Source organism: Pagrus pagrus, assembly GCF_965226575.1.
Source record: "Pagrus pagrus genome assembly, chromosome: 1".
Taxonomy (NCBI): Eukaryota; Metazoa; Chordata; class Actinopteri; order Spariformes; family Sparidae; genus Pagrus; species Pagrus pagrus.
Genome location: NC_140185.1, coordinates 12563164 through 12581132, shown reverse-complemented (window position 1 = coordinate 12581132; position 17969 = coordinate 12563164). Strand labels below are relative to the sequence as shown.

The 17969-nt window shown below is 37.9% G+C and overlaps 1 protein-coding gene across 3 annotated transcripts; it reads right to left on the bottom strand.

Moving 5' to 3' along the window:
- Positions 1-1190: 1190 nt before the first annotated feature.
- bbs4 (Bardet-Biedl syndrome 4) lies at positions 1191-16979 on the bottom strand. 3 transcript variants are annotated; one of them, XM_084356995.1, is made up of 16 exons: positions 16910-16979; positions 15060-15102; positions 12121-12200; positions 9829-9892; positions 9480-9591; positions 9153-9225; positions 7867-7920; positions 7647-7774; positions 6833-6887; positions 6619-6687; positions 6273-6425; positions 4979-5150; positions 4772-4841; positions 4536-4680; positions 4245-4449; positions 1191-2058 (listed from the first exon to the last, which is right to left on the bottom strand). In XM_084356995.1, the coding sequence occupies exons 1-16, from the start codon at positions 16967-16969 to the stop codon at positions 1910-1912; spliced, it is 1632 nt and encodes a 543-aa protein (XP_084213121.1). In that variant the 5' UTR covers positions 16970-16979; the 3' UTR covers positions 1191-1909. The 3 variants fall into 3 exon arrangements, with proteins under 3 accessions (XP_084213121.1, XP_084213122.1, XP_084213123.1); XM_084356996.1 differs by lacking the exon at positions 16910-16979 and having other exon boundaries at positions 12126-12200; positions 15060-15084; XM_084356997.1 differs by lacking the exons at positions 15060-15102; positions 16910-16979 and adding an exon at positions 12687-12860 and having other exon boundaries at positions 12126-12200.
- Positions 16980-17969: the final 990 nt, after the last annotated feature.

The window sequence follows — 17969 nt, the reverse complement described above, 5'->3', positions numbered from 1 at the left end:
AATGCTCGAGATGTTGACATGTGGAGTTTTAAAGGGCAACTCCACCAATTTTACACTTTAAAGTGTGTTTAGAGGTATTGGGGAGTAGTACTGCATATGAGAAAAAAGTGGTATAAAGCCTTTTGTGGCACCAGAGGAAGCTGCATGTAATCTGATAAATTGCCTCCACTGATGTCACTCAGTGGTATGTTGCATTTTGGGTAATGCAGGCGAGCTTCTGCAAGTTTTGTTATCTCAGGATTTCAAACAAACCTGCCGAAAATAAAAAATAATTGTATTTTTTTTTCTGTAATGAAACTGGCTTTCTTTTGTAAATTTGAATGCAATGCAAACACATTCATTTAGAATTAAAAAATTCTCTCTGAGTTTGTTGTTGTATTCAAGACTTCTCCCCAAATCCCCAAGTTCCCCCCCGTCTCAGAGTTAATGATCTCAACAGTGAACAGGGAGATGATCTGGGGATCTGGAGGCTCTATTGGTGATTCTATCAAGTAAATACTGAAACACTTTTTTCAATGCAGATAGAATTTTGAGCACAATTTCATCTTTCTTTGTCTTTAAGAAGCTTGTTAGTCTCTAAACTACTAAACCAAACACTGGTGGTTTAATATATAAATGCCACCAAATATTAAATATACAGGAAAAAAACACATTCCTATGTGTCTAGACTTTGTCAGGGGGGCGTACTTCATAAATATTTTTGGTTAATATGTACAAATTGCCTCATCCATATTGTAATTCATACACATACATAATTCAGTTTGTATGTGACCTTCGCTAGATAATTTATGAGGTCCTATCTTAAACCACAACAGTCTGTTTCTTCTTCATACGTTTTTCCTCCCCACAGCCATTTGTGGTTAGTGTTCATGTTCACTGTGACTAAAAGAGGAAGTTGGTGAGTACCTCAGTCAAGTCCTCATATAAGAGAAACCACACAAAAACAATATCAGGACATCATTAAAATACACCTCAGAAAGATTTAAGCTTTCATCGACTACGTTGACAGTTTCAACATTAGTGTGAAGGATGGAAATGTATTAATGTGTCAGTTGTTGTTGGATGGCCTTTAAAAGCTCTGAAACACTACTGTCCCCTGTTGGTGAACTGAATGACCTTAACATGAGGAAACACTATAAAACAACACACACACATTGGATTTCATAAAAGAGGCGAGACAGCCATTTTCTTTAAAGTCTCTCTTTTAATATTAAATACATTACTCTCTATAAACATTACATTTATCCACATATAAAAGCATATATCACTATGTACACTCAACCCTCATAAAGAGCCCTATCATACAAACAAGCAACATCCTGTTACTATTCAAAAACTACCCTTTCTGTATTTTAGCAGTGATTGTCGCAGCAGTTCCTTCACATTTATTGAGCTGCAGTGGATTGCAGATTGACACCTTCACTAGAAATGTCAATACAAGGAAAATTCATCATTTAACCTTATTGCTAAGCTCCTCCAAATATCAACACTTGCAACTGCACAAATGCCAATATTACCATTTTGTGGACCAGAGATTCTTAAACTGGAACATCCATTGGAACTGGTTTTGGCATTTCCACCAAACCTGACACATCAACACAGACTGACAAGAAACACTTGATTATCTCAGAATTTTGGTTTAAAAAGTGAGAAGTGTTGTACTGACATTCAATATTCCTGAAATGAATGGCATGAAGAAAGTGCCCTTTTTGAGTGTAAAGTGAACTGTGTCGCACATGAAATGTGTGTGTGCCAGTTACCTAAATCAGAAGCTGATAACTCAAGGCTTTGTGTCTAACTACAACGAGCTAGAAAACCTAAAACAGCTTTTGTTGCTGTTTAAGAACCTTGATTTAGCTCCATAACATGAGTGTGATCTTATGACAAAGTCTGTAGCCACTGTGCTTATTCATGCCTCCACCTTGGATCTACTCTTGGAGCTTCTGGGTTTGACTGGCTCTACAGGTTCTGGGGAGCCCGGAGGATCGGTGGGCGGGCTGGGGGCTTTATCCACATCAGGTTCTGGTTCGAGGGGCATGGAGGGACCTTTGGAAACTCCTGAAAAATACCAAAGCAGAACAATCGATCTTTTAGTTCCCAATGATCTACACGTGTGAAACATTTTGTTGGGTTTAATTAACACTAATATCTGTAGTCTTATTCTGGAACTTAAATGTGATTGTGTATTTTTTTATCCCCAAGCTTTCCATTGATATGTCAATATAGTTTTACAGTGTTTGAGTGTTCAGTCTGTATTTTTTTGTATGTGTTTATTTTTGTGTTTGTGTTTCTACTTTTGTCTTCTGCATATATTTTGTTGAGTTTTATGTATTTTAAAGGCCCATCTAGGGACAGGTATGGTAAACTAGCTTGGGCTATAAATGTTGTGGTCTGTGGCATCAGTTTATGCTGTATACCTGTCCCTATACAAAAACATGTTAACAATAAATAAATCTAACATCTGGCAGCATAGAACTTGATTCAGATACAGTCAACTGCTTTTCCATCTGGTAAATATTTGCTCCTTCTGCCTACACTCCAATTAAAGCCTGCACAACAGATGAATTCAAGCGTGAGTTTCCTGTTCTAATGCGATTTCAAGCTGGCAAGTGTAAAATCACAGGTCAGAGTTCTCCCGTGATCTACTTTAATACCATGCGGACGTGCACAGATAGATCTCAATAGAGGCCAATAGAAATACTGATGCACTGGGTTGGTAAATGAAGGACTCATTATTCCAGCATGTACCAATACCCTGTTTCGTATTAGACTGCTAGAGTACAAACTGTAGCTACATGATGGCTTTGCAAAATACTCAGTTTTTTACCCACATCGAAACCAGGAAATCACATCATTTTTCAAGGGCACTTTTGTTGAACAGAAGCCTCACCTGACTGCACCTTCAGAAAAGTTAGATTTAAAATTATTAGATTTTTCAGTTGTGATGTCCTTCAGATTGGTCTGTTAAAATGTTGCAATTTCATCACATTAAAAAGTTGGTGAAGCATTAAGGGGTCAGAGGTGGCCTTAAGGTTAGAGAAAAGAACTTGTGACTGGATTGTTTGCAGATTCAATTCCCCCATTATCAACTTTAGCAACAAAACTTCATCCCGTGGCTGAAAAGTTCTCATTTAGACACATGGGTGAGATGTACAGTATGGGACTTCTGAATGCCTGTACAAACAGAACTTATCCTCTTCATTAGTTTTCTTTCATTTGAACAAATAACATTCTTAATAGCTTAACTTTAGCCGATGATTTTTAAACCCACATTGCACTCTGACTGTGAGATTTCAGGGTGAGTTTCAGGGGTAAGCTGTTTTCCATATACAGTGTCTGAATTTTAATAACCACCAAGATACAGTAGGTCCCCGGCTGTCATAGATGAATCCTGACCTCCAGCAAAATCTATTTACAGACTAGCTGTTACAGCAGAGCAATAAAGATACTGACACCAGCGAATACATACCTCCACTTTAATAGGCCATATCTCTAGAGGTTACTTGATGGTATACTGCTTAACATTAACTAGTTGTATTTACAGGCTATATTTGTATATTCACAACAAGGTGGTTGTTAAGTGTTAGACAGCAGACAGATTGAGCTGTGTAATTATGTAAAATGTCTGTCACTGAACATGGATCTATTGTTCGAGTGTTATTTGTCAACTGCTAAACAAAAGTGGTAGAAACCACAGCCCACAGGCTCTTACGCATGAGAGCACTCCTGTCCACTTATTTTAGTGAGCAGTAAGCTGCATCAATCATTTCAGAGTAGCCTTGAATTTATTTGCTTACCTGTGTGTCCTTTTTACACACCAATGACTTTCATTTGTTGCCAAGAATAAATACTGGACAGAGGCTAACTTCTTTTTTCACTTATTTCATTTGGTCTTAGCCCTTATATTCAATCTGCTGGTTCAGGCAAGAGGCTGTGGATACACAAGGAAGAGGTATTTTTAAAGATCCCATTTCAAATGAAAACTCTGGCTTTGGTTTAATGGCAAGAGGTGGAGACTGTGAAATTTGACATCATCTGCACTGACAGTCTGACACTGAACTTTTTCGGATTAAAAATAATTTATGTGCTCCCCTCATTTTGAGTTTGTGCTCAGAACAAAAGTGAGATATTCAGCCTCACTGGGTCGCATCAGGACACGACTGAGAGTTGGACCTTATTTCAACCTCACCACCAGAACCAGATTCTACACCAAGATTTCTACAAGCCATACTGGTAGTTTGTACCTGTTGGTAGCTGGATGTTCTTGTTGTAGCTTGCAGCAGAAGACATGGCTTGGCCCAGAGCTTGGTTGGTACCAAGGGGAGCCCCAGGAGTTTTGGTTGCTGCTGCAGAGTTTGGTTTTGATTTGGAGTCCTTGCCTGGTTTTGTCCACACCAGAGTCTCTGTCACCTGCAGAGCAGCTCCCATCTTCTGGGCCATGTCCATCAGCTGGTATTGACAATTGGGCAAAGACTTGTAAGTAATAGCTTCAACAACTCACACTGAGACATCAACATGAACAGGATCTTAAATACCTCAGAGTCAAATTCAAAGTTGTTACTGCTGTCTCGAAGTACATTGACTTTCCTCTCCATCTCCTGATACTGATCCAGAGCTCCCTTCTTCTCGCTGTGATTATAGAGGAAGATAGCAAAGTTCAGGTTGACCAGAGGGTTGGATCTGGAGGGGAAAACAAGAAAAAAAGTGATTTAACTATAGACTCAAATTCAGAAGTTCTAAATTTAACATAAAAGGTGTAAGACAGACTCACTCATCCATCATCACAGCTTGTTCATATGCTCTGGTGGCATTCTCCACATCCTCCAAGTTGGTCAGAGCCACTGTTAAGAAAGAGCATAGAGGTGTAAACTTAGAGACAGAAATAGTGTCAAATGCAGAAGCAGATGACTGTTCAGCAAGCAAATGATTGCATTCACACTCCGCATATTCAGTTTGTTATATGTAGCATGTACTTTACCTGCAAGCAACATGTAGAGATCCCCCATACGTGGGTTCAGGTTGATGGCTGCGCTGAGGAAATGGAAAGCAGAGGCAAACTGCTGCATGGTCAGGTGTACCAGACCCAGGTTGTACAACACTTTCCAGTCAAAAGGAGACAAGTAGTGCGCTCGCTTCAGACAGCTGATGGCCTGGGGGAGAAATGAAGTTGGGAGACAGAATTCAACAGCTGACTTCTACAAAGAATATAAGAACATACAAACAGAAGGCGGGATCTCTACAGATACAGACACCGCCACACACTTCTAGTAACAAGCTACAAAAAATGGGTTTCATGGGTGTCGTGATACCCACTCCAGCCAGTGGTTTCATGCTAGTCCAGTAATCAACAGGTGGCAGTAGAGCACCAAGAAACACAGTAATGTGCCAACAAAGGCAGTGAAGAAGTAGACTGCAAGCTAGTTAGCATGGATGACATAAACAAAGCAGTTTTCAGTCCTAAGGCAAATCGGATGCAAATCGGACATCTACATGTTTTTTAGACCTGAAGGATACACACAACCGGTTTCGGTGAGTAACACTGAATGTAATCAGAAACTTTGTTTATTTACAAGAAAAGTCCACAGGGCACTTTGATGTTAAGTAGTATTAACAACAAAATGTACTGAAAGTACATAAAGTAAAAGTGCTTGTTCAATGTCCCGTTGCTGATAGATCAAAGTGTGAGAAGTACTTTACTGTTTTAGCTGGTGAAGGCAGAGATAGTTTTTTAATAAGTTGTTTTCAGTTAGTGTAGTCCAATTGTTTCCAATCAAAGAGTTCGGCCTCCCAAAGGGTAACAAGATAAATCTGAGCAGTCGTCAGATGATAAATGAGAGGAAAGAAGTAAAAACACGTTTCTGCAACACAAATCTGTATTCATTATTTAAACTTTTCTTTTATCCGTCATTTTTCTCAGAAACATTGGATAATTTGATCTCTTTGGATCTCAACTGGCTATTTAAATGAATACTTACAAGTTTAGAAGAGAAATGTCTCTTTGGTGGCGCTGCTAACAACTCATAGACATGTGAAACATGACAAGAAGCCCCAACTAGACACTGCTTTATATAAGAATAGGCTTTTTTTTATAAGCTTATCAGATGTTTTTAACATAAAACTTACACTCATAAAATGTAAAGTATCATAAAATGAAAATAATCCAGTCAAGTAACTTAAAAATGTAAGTTAGTTACAATGTTCCATCAAAAAGAAAGAGTAAAAATAAAATACTCGTCCTTAATTGACAAAAACAAGTGAACCTTATTACTCACAGCTACATATTTCTTTTTTCCAAAGAAGCACATGCCGATATTGTTCCAGAGAGGAGGGCTCTCAGGCACAGCACATGCTGCCACTCGGTACTTGTTCATGGCCACATCAAAGTCACCATGAGTCTGCATCATGCTGCCTGCAGCCAGGATGGCCTTGGAATAAAAACAATGATTAGAGAGATATTAGAGGAGGATGTACCCTTTGAACTTGCACATGATGACAGATGGACCCGTACCACCTGACAGAATGACCTTTAAATTTGATTGAATGGCTTTAAAAGGAGTCCAACTCATTGTCCTTGGGTTGCTTAATAGCAAACTAAGTTTATCCCAGAGTGTAACATACCTTATAATTGTTGGGGTCAAAAGTGAGGGCATTTCCAAGGTGCTCAAAAGCTTTTTGGTATTTCCCCAGCTGGCAAAAACACAAACACAGGAAATGATATATCATCTCCTTTCCATTTTAGAGTTTCTGACACCTACAGTAAAGTCTTATCTTGTAGTGTTCATCGTTGTGTACACATAATTTCACTGAAACTGTTATAAAAAAAACTAGCTACCTGTAAAAACAGCAGGCCAAGAGTAGTGAGGAGTTCAGTATTCTCTGGAGAGAACCTGGAAGGAGAATGAGACACGTTGAATGAAAAATGCCACTTTATCCAGCCTGTAATTACATTTAATGCCGGCACTTATTCTTCAGCAAACATAGTTTATATTCAGGGAATCTGCTGATTATTCAATCAGGATTTGATTCAGCACAAATGTGGAGTATTAATTATAACCTGTGGGGGGAAAGAAAAAAAACCGGAGGAAGAGGCAGATCTGCATTAAAATACGATTCACAGTGGTATATCTCATTAAAGGCATCACCAGCATTGGGGCACTTGATTAATTCATTTAACCCCAACAGGAGGTAGCTACAATGAGCTCTATTGTAGACACTGATGTCATTTCCTTATTTACACCACAGCCTAGTGTTTAAATATTCAACATGTGAAAAGAAGTGGAAATGAAGAGAATTTATACTGAACTGAAAAGGCCCCTGGGTTAAGAAGTGGTAAAGCTGAAGCTTTGTGTGAGATTGAAGGAGAACCACTTATTGAGAAGAGCTCCAAAGACTGAAAATCATCAGATACATCAAGAGGGAAACTCTTGGTAGTAACCAAACTCCTCTGAAACAGCATGTTTTATACAAATCTCTTATGGTGTCTTGAAAGACTGTCTTCATGAAGAAAGCTGTCATGTTGAGGCTGTGTAATCATTAACAGATTTTGGTTTATTTTATTTATGTTATTTGGGTTCGATGAAAAACTGAAATTCTACAATTCCTTTTCAAATGTTTTTAAACATTGTTCACATTTGCCCTTCACTTACTCCACTGCTCTCTTGTACACATCGATGGCTTTTTCAATGTCGCCAGCCAGCAAATGAACCTTCCCGAGCATCATGTACGTCTTGTCGTGTTTATTTATCTGGAGAGCTATGTTTAGATGCTCTTCAGCCTTCAGACAGACACAGAAAATCAGAATTATTAAATCAAATCACAGGAGAAGTGACTACAATTTGCACAGACAAGTGTTGCTAAAATACTCACATTTTTGAAGTCTTTGATGAAGAAATAGCACAACCCCAGATTATGACTGATCTCCTGAGGTGAAAAAAATGTCAAATTATACATGGGGCTTTGGTGCATACTTAATTGAACACGGCTGGATAAAGACTGAGCTACATTTTATTTTCAAATATAAAAGCAGCTCTGTGGAATACAGATTCTATAGTATTTCTGACAGTAATATTAGAGGGGGCAGTTTAAATTTCAAAAACACGCTTGTGTGAGTGATTAATGGTTCTGCCTTGCTAGTGTAATACAATTTATATAGGCTTCAGAGTAAACAGCCCTGGATCCGTTTGTAAGTTCAACCATGAAGTTCTTTTTGTAAAAAAAACATTATCCATGAGTAAGAAAAAGAGGTTCAGTCATGGCGTTCCCCATATGAAATATGGAGAGACGTTCTTGGAAGAACATCACCCTGTGTATTCAAACTGAAAGATGAGAAAGATTAACACTTTCCCTACCTAACTTTAATGCTGCATTCCATTGCAGGTTGGAAGTCGGTATTTCTGAGTCAGTATTCCAGACCTCCGATCTAAATGTGTCTCGGTGTGTTTGCTCGAGAAAACATGGACAACCTCAGCAAATGGATGTTTGCATGGCAAGTCTGTGAACTTCACAAGAAACTCCAGCAGCTGATTTAACAAACTGGGGCACTTACACAGGAGGAGTAGGTTCCTACTGCATGCTCGCAAAGACTTTTATCAAGCATAAAGCAACTGAATGGAAATGAAAATGGCAACTACAAAGTTGTTGTTCCAGCACGTTTCACAACACAAACACTACATTAGGTAAAAAGTGATGATTTTTTTTCTTCCCTTTCATTTTATTTTTCTTAACTTACTTACTCTTACTTTTCTTTCTATCTCTATCTTCTTTCTCTTCTCTCTCTTTTCCATTTTTATCATGTGCATTTACATATATTTTAATGTGGGTGTTGTTTCTCTCTGTAGATTGCAATTTTGTTCGGATGATATCCTTTTATTGCTCTTTCTTGAAAAAGGCAATAAAGAGTTTAAAGAAAATAAGTAATGAAAAGGTAAAAGGTAATTGTTCACTATGTGCGCTGACATACTGCTCTGATGTCATCTGTGTTTATTGTCTGTGAAGTCGGGCTTGGTGGATCTTGCCCCGAGATTCTGACTCGGATGACCGTTTCATTGCACCTTTCTGTGTCGGAGGTCATTTTTTTTCCAAGCTGCAAGTCCAGTGCAATGCAGCATGAGACGAAGTAGAAACTCAGTATATGAGTGTTTCTTTTCCCTTACCCAGTCTTTCTCATTGAGCCTTGCAGCTTCATGATAGAATTCAATTGCTGCTTTGTGCTTTCCCAGGAGAAATCTACGGAAAAAATACAACAACAATAATCCATGTGAGAAATTAACCAGTATTAATCACTGCATGCTAAATAGATTCTTGCAATCCTGCAACAGTGAAAATAGTCACGGGGGATGGATGCATTTTCCCTTACAGTATTAAAAAAGGTTCTGGTCACAGCTGACCTGCAGTTTGACTGTATATTTCTCTTTTATGTCTGCCTTGTTAGTTAATGAAGAAGGATTGTTGCACCCTGGGCTCTAGGGCAGAAGACTCACAGTGATCTGGCCACTTGCTTGAGATTGTCAGTGCTGCTGGGATTAAGGATGGCACAGCTCTGGAACAGCTCCAGGGACTGTTGGATCTTGCCCTCAAGACGCAAGATTAGTGCTGTGGCAAGAAATTAAAACACAAGAAGAGAGAGAGCTTCATCTACATGAAGAAGTAAAAAAAACATTAAAAATCAAAGGCACAGCATGGGGTCCAAAGAGCAGATTTTGAGGGAACTAAATGATGTATTGCGGAGCTTGGGCGTCGACTACCACAGAGCCTTCATTTGATGTAGATATTAACATCATACATTTTACAGGTGTGGGAGGGAAGGGTAGCTATAAAACTACAGCTCACCTTGAACATATATGGCATATTCACACATTCCATTAGTCTCCTGCAGCTGTTCTTTGATGATCGCCTACATGGACACAGAAGGGGAGAGAATTTCTAAAACCGAAGTGGGTGTTATTCTCTACATGAGTGAATTAAAATACCGCTGAAAGTAATGGCTGCTATTGCAGTCCTGCTGAATACTAACTCCAATGTGATTCAATCCTAAACAACTTGCAGCCCCAACTAAGACTTCAGAGATAATCAAGTGTATTGCACCCTGTTCTGTATATCTGCACACAACAGACTGCGGGCTGTATGTTTGTGCCATTGCAATGACCAGCAGGGGCAGCACTCTGAATGTTTGGTATTTTCCTGACCTTGAAATTTGCATTGGCTGTATGGTATTTTGGTACCGAACTCAGAGCACAGGGGGTACAGTTGGCTGGAGAGGCCAAACAGATGGGAGTTCATTCAAATGAGGCAACAAAGAGCAAGTATTGGAATTCTGTTAAAAATGTGGTTTAAACTTGAAAATAAACGTCTCAGACCCACATCTGTTTCTGACTATACATCAATCTGCTGTCAATCTGATGATTTTGTCAACAAGAGCAAACTGAATGCATGAAGCAAAAGCACACAACTAACAGAATACTGCTTATAATGTAAATAATGTGTTTTCAGTAAACACTCTTCAGTTTGTAGATGCTTTTAAATCTGCATCAAAAAATTGTTTTAATGTGGCTGAGGAAGGAACACTGGTAAATCAGTTGTGTCAGGGCTGTACTGAGGGTTTTTTTATTTTGTTTTGTTTTTTTTACATTCAAAGCTTCTAATGAAGTTTTTGAATGAAGCTTTGAATGTCTGCCACCACCTTTTATCAGTTCTTACCTCAAATAAAACATATAAATAAATAAATACATAAAAAAATCCTGAAACAGCCTTTTGAATAAAATGATTCATATGATTAAATGGAGCGCTGAGTGCCAAGCCAATGCAGATACATAATGTGATCTTTTTATTATTTTTTTTCAAAGTACTTCACCATAGTGTTAGAGCCAAAATAGATTGTCTATTATGGTGGTTATATTAATGTAATCTAAGGTGCTGTTACATTGCTGCTAAACTGGCCCATTAAAGGCGAGTCGTTCTGGAGAGAGATCGTTGAGTTCGTCAAATACCAACGTTTTGTGTTGGCAACTCGGTCCGAGTCAGTGTCTTTACTTGACTATTGTGGGGGAGAAAAATCTAATCAAATCTAAATTGAAAGTAAAAACAATGTTCAAAAAAAAAATAAACAAAACAACAACAAAACAAAAAAACCCCCACAATTTGAAAGTTGATGTGTAAATCGGAAGTGAAGTATGTAAGTGAAGTTCCCAAACTTTGAACTATTTGGTAACAGCCGTAATTTATCTATAAATTAATTAGACTTACTGGATATGTTGTACACATGCAGTTGCTTCAGATTTAATTAAATCTCCACAGCCACACCAGAGCGCAGTGCCTTTATGCACAGCATACACTTCCACATACATCAGACTGTATGGCTTTAACTTGGTATTCTGCCTGAGAAACACTGAGTTTCTGGGGCTCATTAGTCCTGTGAGCATGTCTTTATCAGAGTAACGTTTGAAAAAGATAAATCAGCAGTTCATGTTTTATTCTTGAAATGTATTACGAGGCAAACACTTCTGTGTCACATTTTAAGATATGATGTAACCATCTGCAACGTGAAATAGAAACAGTAGAAATGAAACTGAAATTGATGTGATCATTCATTATTTCTATCATCATTGTATTTATTGTCTGTTAAAAAACACCATCTGCCTCTGGCTGCAGATTTGTGTTGTTGTGTTCACATTGTATCACTCTGCACCATCCAGACAGCAATTTCATGAAGCTGATTCTTTATTTGTTGAGCTATTTGTCATCATGAGTAACTGTGGTTGGCTCAGCTGTTTTAGGACAAATGAAACCAGAGATATGACTGTCTAAGATTGTATTTATCTATCCCAGCATCCTCTGATCTATATTCTATCTCATGAGATCATTTAAGAGAAAGAGATAAGGAATATTCCAGTAATATATTTTAAAAGTACAGGCATCTATTCAAAGATTTTACTGAGTGCTAACTGGTTTCATGTGGGAATCCACAGGTCAATACAGATCATTAGGTCATAATGAAGTACATGGTTAGACAGAACCCTGTACATGTCAGGCATTCATCATCTTCATTATGTTTAAAAGGTCAATCAGTCCAACACTGAATACAGACTAAACCATAGGGAGAATGGTGGAATGAAGGTACTTTACCTTACAGGTATCATAGTCTTTGCGGATGTAGTGCTGGTGGATTAGCCAGTTTCTCCTCTCCACAATGGGAAGATCTGGAGCTGAGAGGAAGAATAAAAAAAGGTGGAGAAGGATACAAAATGTAAATAATCTGTGATGCTATAAAGCGTATTACCCTCGACTGTTCAGACGATGCCTTAGCTGAATGATTAATCCTGAAGGTGCCCTCCTTTTGCAGTCATAAGTACGTCTCTGATCTGACAGTTATACACAGATGAAACATGCACACCTACATCCACAGGCTAAATTTAAGTAATTTTACCGAGCACACTGTAAATCCTAGCTTGTTAACAAGTGTTTACTTACAAACTGACGGCTCAGACTATCATGAATTACGTCTATTTGGACTATTTTTAATTCATACAGTCTTTATTTTAATTTTTAGGCTGAATAAATAATCCTAAAGGAGCCCTCCCTCTGCAGTCACTAACGAGTCTTTGATCTGACAGTTTACATAGATGTTAACACTTCAACCAAAAGCCACGGCTAAACTGTAATCAATTCATCCGCCACGCTGTAAATGTCACCTTGTAAGCAAGTTTGTCGTTAGATACACTGTTTCTTCTTCCTGTCACTCTTTTAACGTCTCGGCAGGTTGAGATATTCTCCTGGTTGCCAGGGCAACAGTGTCTCACGCAAGCCAGGTGCTTGTGACAGAACAGAGAGGGTATAGAGACAGGCTGGAGGTATAAGCAGCACAATACAAAGCCAGCTTTAGAAAGGGTTAGGTAACCTCAAGAACTCCACCATAATGCTCCAAGTCTCCTTCCCAGTGGAGTACAACATTTCATTTCACAAGGAAGCAAACGTAATTCCAATTCGAGCGAGTTTGATTCTGGTAATCCTGTTATCTTGCACCTACTACCTTCCTCTGAGGCTAAAAATAGGATTCACAGCAATGTGAAATGAAGTACCAGGCTTTGAGTCTGCCACTGACATTGGGGGATAGCATTAACGAATTGCCTATGTAAAAAAAATACAGTGTGAATTACACTAAAGCTCCCTTCTGTTTTTATCTGCCAGCGCTTCAAGCAGAGCTCTGTTGATTTGCTGCTAGAACTGGAGCCTCATCCAACTACTTCAGAGAAATCCTCTCCATCGCTGAGTGTGAAACTGCATGGGCTTCACACGTTTGCCCCGTCAAGATTCGGAATGGCCCTATTTGTAGCGCCCTAATCCGCTTTCTTCCTGCTGAGACAGCAATAATATTCTTGTCTCTGGGTTTCAGCTGTGGCCCTGCGGTGCTCCAGTCTCCACACAAACAAAGCAGGACACATTTTGTGAGGAAAGATGGGGATACATGTCTGACATGTATTCCTAAAACTACTGTATAAAAGAACAGTAGAAAGGAGCAGGGAAGAAGAGCACAGCATGACGTCTCCTAAATATAGTCCTGTGAAAAACTTCATCCCAAACATGGAGGAATTTTCTCATTGTTACATTTGATCTCGCTAACGCTAAGACAGATTTGCCTTCCATGTGCTTCAACCATCTGTTAAAAGGGGATAAGAGCGAAGGAGAGGCATGCTGAGATCAAAAGACACATGGGGAGAATGTAATAGAAAATATGATGAAAATTATTTTGGAAGTTTTACCAAAAGAAACTTAAAAAAAAACCCTGGTCTAGTCAGGACATTTGGTTTCATATTCAGCAACCAACACTTTTTCTCCCCAAGATATGACAAAAATGAGCGTCAATGTCTTGAAAAAAGACAAAATAAGGCCGATTGCTATTGACACTTCATTCTATAAAATTGAGAAGTGCTGGAAACAGGGGAAATTACCTTATGCCGCTGGCAGGGTTTTTTTTTCAGCCGGTTTAAAAGAAATTGATTTGAAGTCTTTCTTGTAGACATGCTCGTATTTTTGCAAACCCTCTTGAGTGTTGCCCACTAAAAAGGTAGTATCTGCACTTCAAATTTGAAGACTTTTGAAAAAACACAATGTTTCACTTATTGCTCATACTTATGTGACTTTGCACCAAATTTCATCATCGAATCACATTCGCTTGTATTCTAAAATTCATACAGGCAATAAAGTGAGAGCTGAATTATATCACTGATTATACTTTTATCACCGTGTACAAGGCCTGATGAAGTCACAATCACCTGAATTTGATTTGAACATATGTACATGTGTGGCATATGACAGATGTATATTTAATTTTTACATAAACTTATTTTTTCTGCCGAATTCTATGGTTATTCTAAGTATTTCATTCTTAATGGTTGTTGTCGTTTCTAAGATTAGCTATGAGTGTCAAAAGCAGTAAAACATGTTAATGTTTTTGACTCTGAAATGTACTAAATGCCTCCATTACATTAACCAAATAAAATCCATTATGTACTTTCCTTTTATATTACTTCATTAATAAGCCATCGTCCCTTACATTATCATACTTTGGGTGTTGATTTGATTTGTCTCCTCCAATTACATTAATTATATCACAGTAAAGGCTCACATGCCCTGCCAAATGCATAGAAATACTTACTGTATAACACAACAACATAGCATGTACTTAATTGTTCTCAGAGGATTTGCATTTTTAGTTACACTGATGGTAATTACAACGCTTTGTAAAACAAAACAAAAGGTTAATCCGTGAGCAACAACATTAACTGGTTAATGGGACATCAATTATGCTGACAAAATATTCTCAATAATCAAAACACATTTTCCACACAGAAAATGATCTGGAATAGGCAGTGCGCTGTACTTATTCCTTCTAGGGATGGTAGAGAGAAGGGTGAGGGTGACCTCTGCAGGATGATTAGTTCAAAACTCACTCAAGTATCCCTTAGTTATAGACAAAGTGCCAGAAATGAATGACACAACAGCAGTTATGTTGTTCAACAATCATTTTAGAAGATGACTTGCAAGTGTCAACTGTAACATGGTACCTTTAGGTGCTCGGCGTTTCTTGGCCTCAGTTGCAACTGGGAGCTGAAATATATGAAATAGAACAAAGACAAATGAATATATATCAGTGTCGATCCATACATGACACAGCAATACATGCTTTATCAGCGCTTCCCATGAGTGGTATGTATGATGGCCGCACCAAAACAGATTTACCCCACCCAAAAAAGCTTTGTGTGTTGTATCTTCATGATAAAAGGTTGTGTGGAAATACAGGTGAAAGTTCAGACTGACTGTACTGTGGCTCCAATGGTGTGTTCATGCTCCATTTTACAGAATAGAAAAAAATGGTTTTCTGAATTACAAGTTGTTGTACAGAATGTCTTGTTCAGGGACTGCAACGGCAAGAGTTTAAAACTAACTGTGAGGCAACGGATTTTAACTGCATATGGCTAAACAAAGAATAAACTAAACTACTCTGCACCAACTTACTCTACATGTTGGAGTTCATTCCTAAGAGGTACAATATAAGCAATTGACTGGGGATATTTCAATGAAAAGCCCAAAGAATTGTACCTAATCTGTTTCATCCCCTTTTTTTAAAGAATTCTAAAAAAAAACATCCTTGGCCAGATGCTATAATAACTTTGCTAAATTCATAAACATCATTCACACTGGAACCATGTTCATCATTGTTGTCTGAAGGGTAGACTGATTATCAGTCCTGGCTGATTACTAGGCTGATATTCAGCATTTTTCTGATATCGGTATTGGTGATTTTTCTGTCAAATTGCCAATAAAATAAACTCATTTAAAAAATGTGCCACGTTAGCTCTGATGCAGCATCCTCTCACACAATATCTCGCCCACAACGAAGTAACTAGCAACTAAATGTATCAACTAAATGTAGTGGAGAGGAAGTATAAAGGAGCAGAAAATGGAAATAATCAAGTAAAGTACCTGGAAATATTCCATCACTGGTTGTTCATCAATCAAGTAAGACTGCAAAAACCCTTGAAGCATTGGGCTTTTAATCAAGAGATGCTAACTTTTTGATTCAACTCTACAATTTAATTATTGGATGATTTAAAAAAAGCTAGCCCACTGACAAAATATACACTTCTATTGCTTGTTCCCACTGTTAAATCTAAATCTGATTGCTTGGCAAATTAAATGGTGGAAATGTACATTTCTTGATGACTGCCTGTATGTCTTGATCAGTTATTGCATCCACAGAAACACTATTCACTTTACATTAGGCTATGAGGCAGCTACCTTGTGTGCAGGTGGATGAACGCATGCGCAATGCCAGTGTTTTGCTCGTATCATTTTCCCCATATTTCATTCACTTGTGGATCGCTTGGAGTGCAGCCACTGACAACATATTGTATTAATACTCGCTATATTTGACCACATCCTAAACGCTGGATGTTAAAGCCATTACACGACTGGTATTCGTGGTAAAGCCAGCTTCCGTTACTGCAGAGCTGGACAGTTAAATAACCTTATCTAACCTAGCTCCATTACGTTACAGTAACTTAAAAGGCGTGTGCTAATAACGATGGTCAACAGCGCATTTTTGGACATACGCATTTCTGTTGTTGCCACCTTACTGTGTCTGCAGCCGTTAGCTCTCAGGTTTTAGCTTTAATGTGTGAGATTAGAGACAGAGCGCAGCCAAGTAACCGTTAGCTTTGGGTTAATCAACTTAGCTCCGACTTAGAATGGGTTAGCCAAGCAGCTAACTAACACACAAAAGGCCAGCGTTAAATACTATACTCACAACTAACGTAACGTTTGCTAAGTAAGTGTCACACTGTCACTTCTACTGACGAAATGTGTGTGTGTGTGCACTCTAGAAAACGATAACTAGCTTTGGTTTTGCACTCACCGCCGTGGATTTCTCCTCGTCCGCCATCTTGGGATGATCAACACTAGAAGCTGTTGTCATGGATACATCAGTGGAATGCGGAGGTGCAGCTGCTGGTAGGATTTCTGAATGTAGCTCAGTGTGCACAGACCTCCACAACTTACACCAGTGACATGGTCATATTTAGGCTGAGCACAATTAAATTAAAGCACAAGTAAGCAAAAAAAGAAAATCCAACCTACTACAAGGAAACATTCAGAAATTGTTCAGTGAGCGGGAGGGGGGTTATTATTTAAGTAGGAAATTTAACTTAAAAAAAATGACCAGGAACAGTTTTTGTATATCAATCTGTGGAGTGAAACTATGGAACAGTTTTAATGTAGAGCTAAAGCAAAGTCCAAACATATAGCTGTTTAATATAAGGTATAAAGACATGATTGTCACAAGGCACAGGGATGAAGAGGGGGTTTGACAATCACCAGGTGTTTACAGGGGTTACCGTGTTTATTTATTTATTTGGGTACTTAATATTTATTCTTATTTTTTTCTTCTTATATTTATTCTATTTTATGTGTATAAAAATAAGGTATAATCACATTGTATATTATTCATTGTATTTTATATACATAATCAGAGATTGTATATATTATATATATATGTACTGTATATTATATTATATATAATAATTTACTCATACAAAAAGATAACTGGTCAGAATGACTAAGATAAATGTGATTGATAAAAATATGTAAATAATGAGTGCATATTTTTGTATGACAAAGATATAACATAATCAATATTATATTTAGACAAGGTTAGGAAAATTAATTTGAGTATAGGTTTAGACCATTAAGGAAGCTGGTTAATTAGCATTCAATGATTTATGGAGAAAAGGGGTGAGATTAAATAAGTTTATACTTCTTCTCACTCCTTTGCAAATATGTAAACAAAATCATCAAGTGTTTGATAGTTTCTTTTGGTGTATGCTTTTCATTGTAGTGTTATTATAAATATTTTTTTCTGTCTGTCCGCTTTGCTTTTTATTCATTTTTTGTTATTTGTTTTTGAACTACTATTCTTG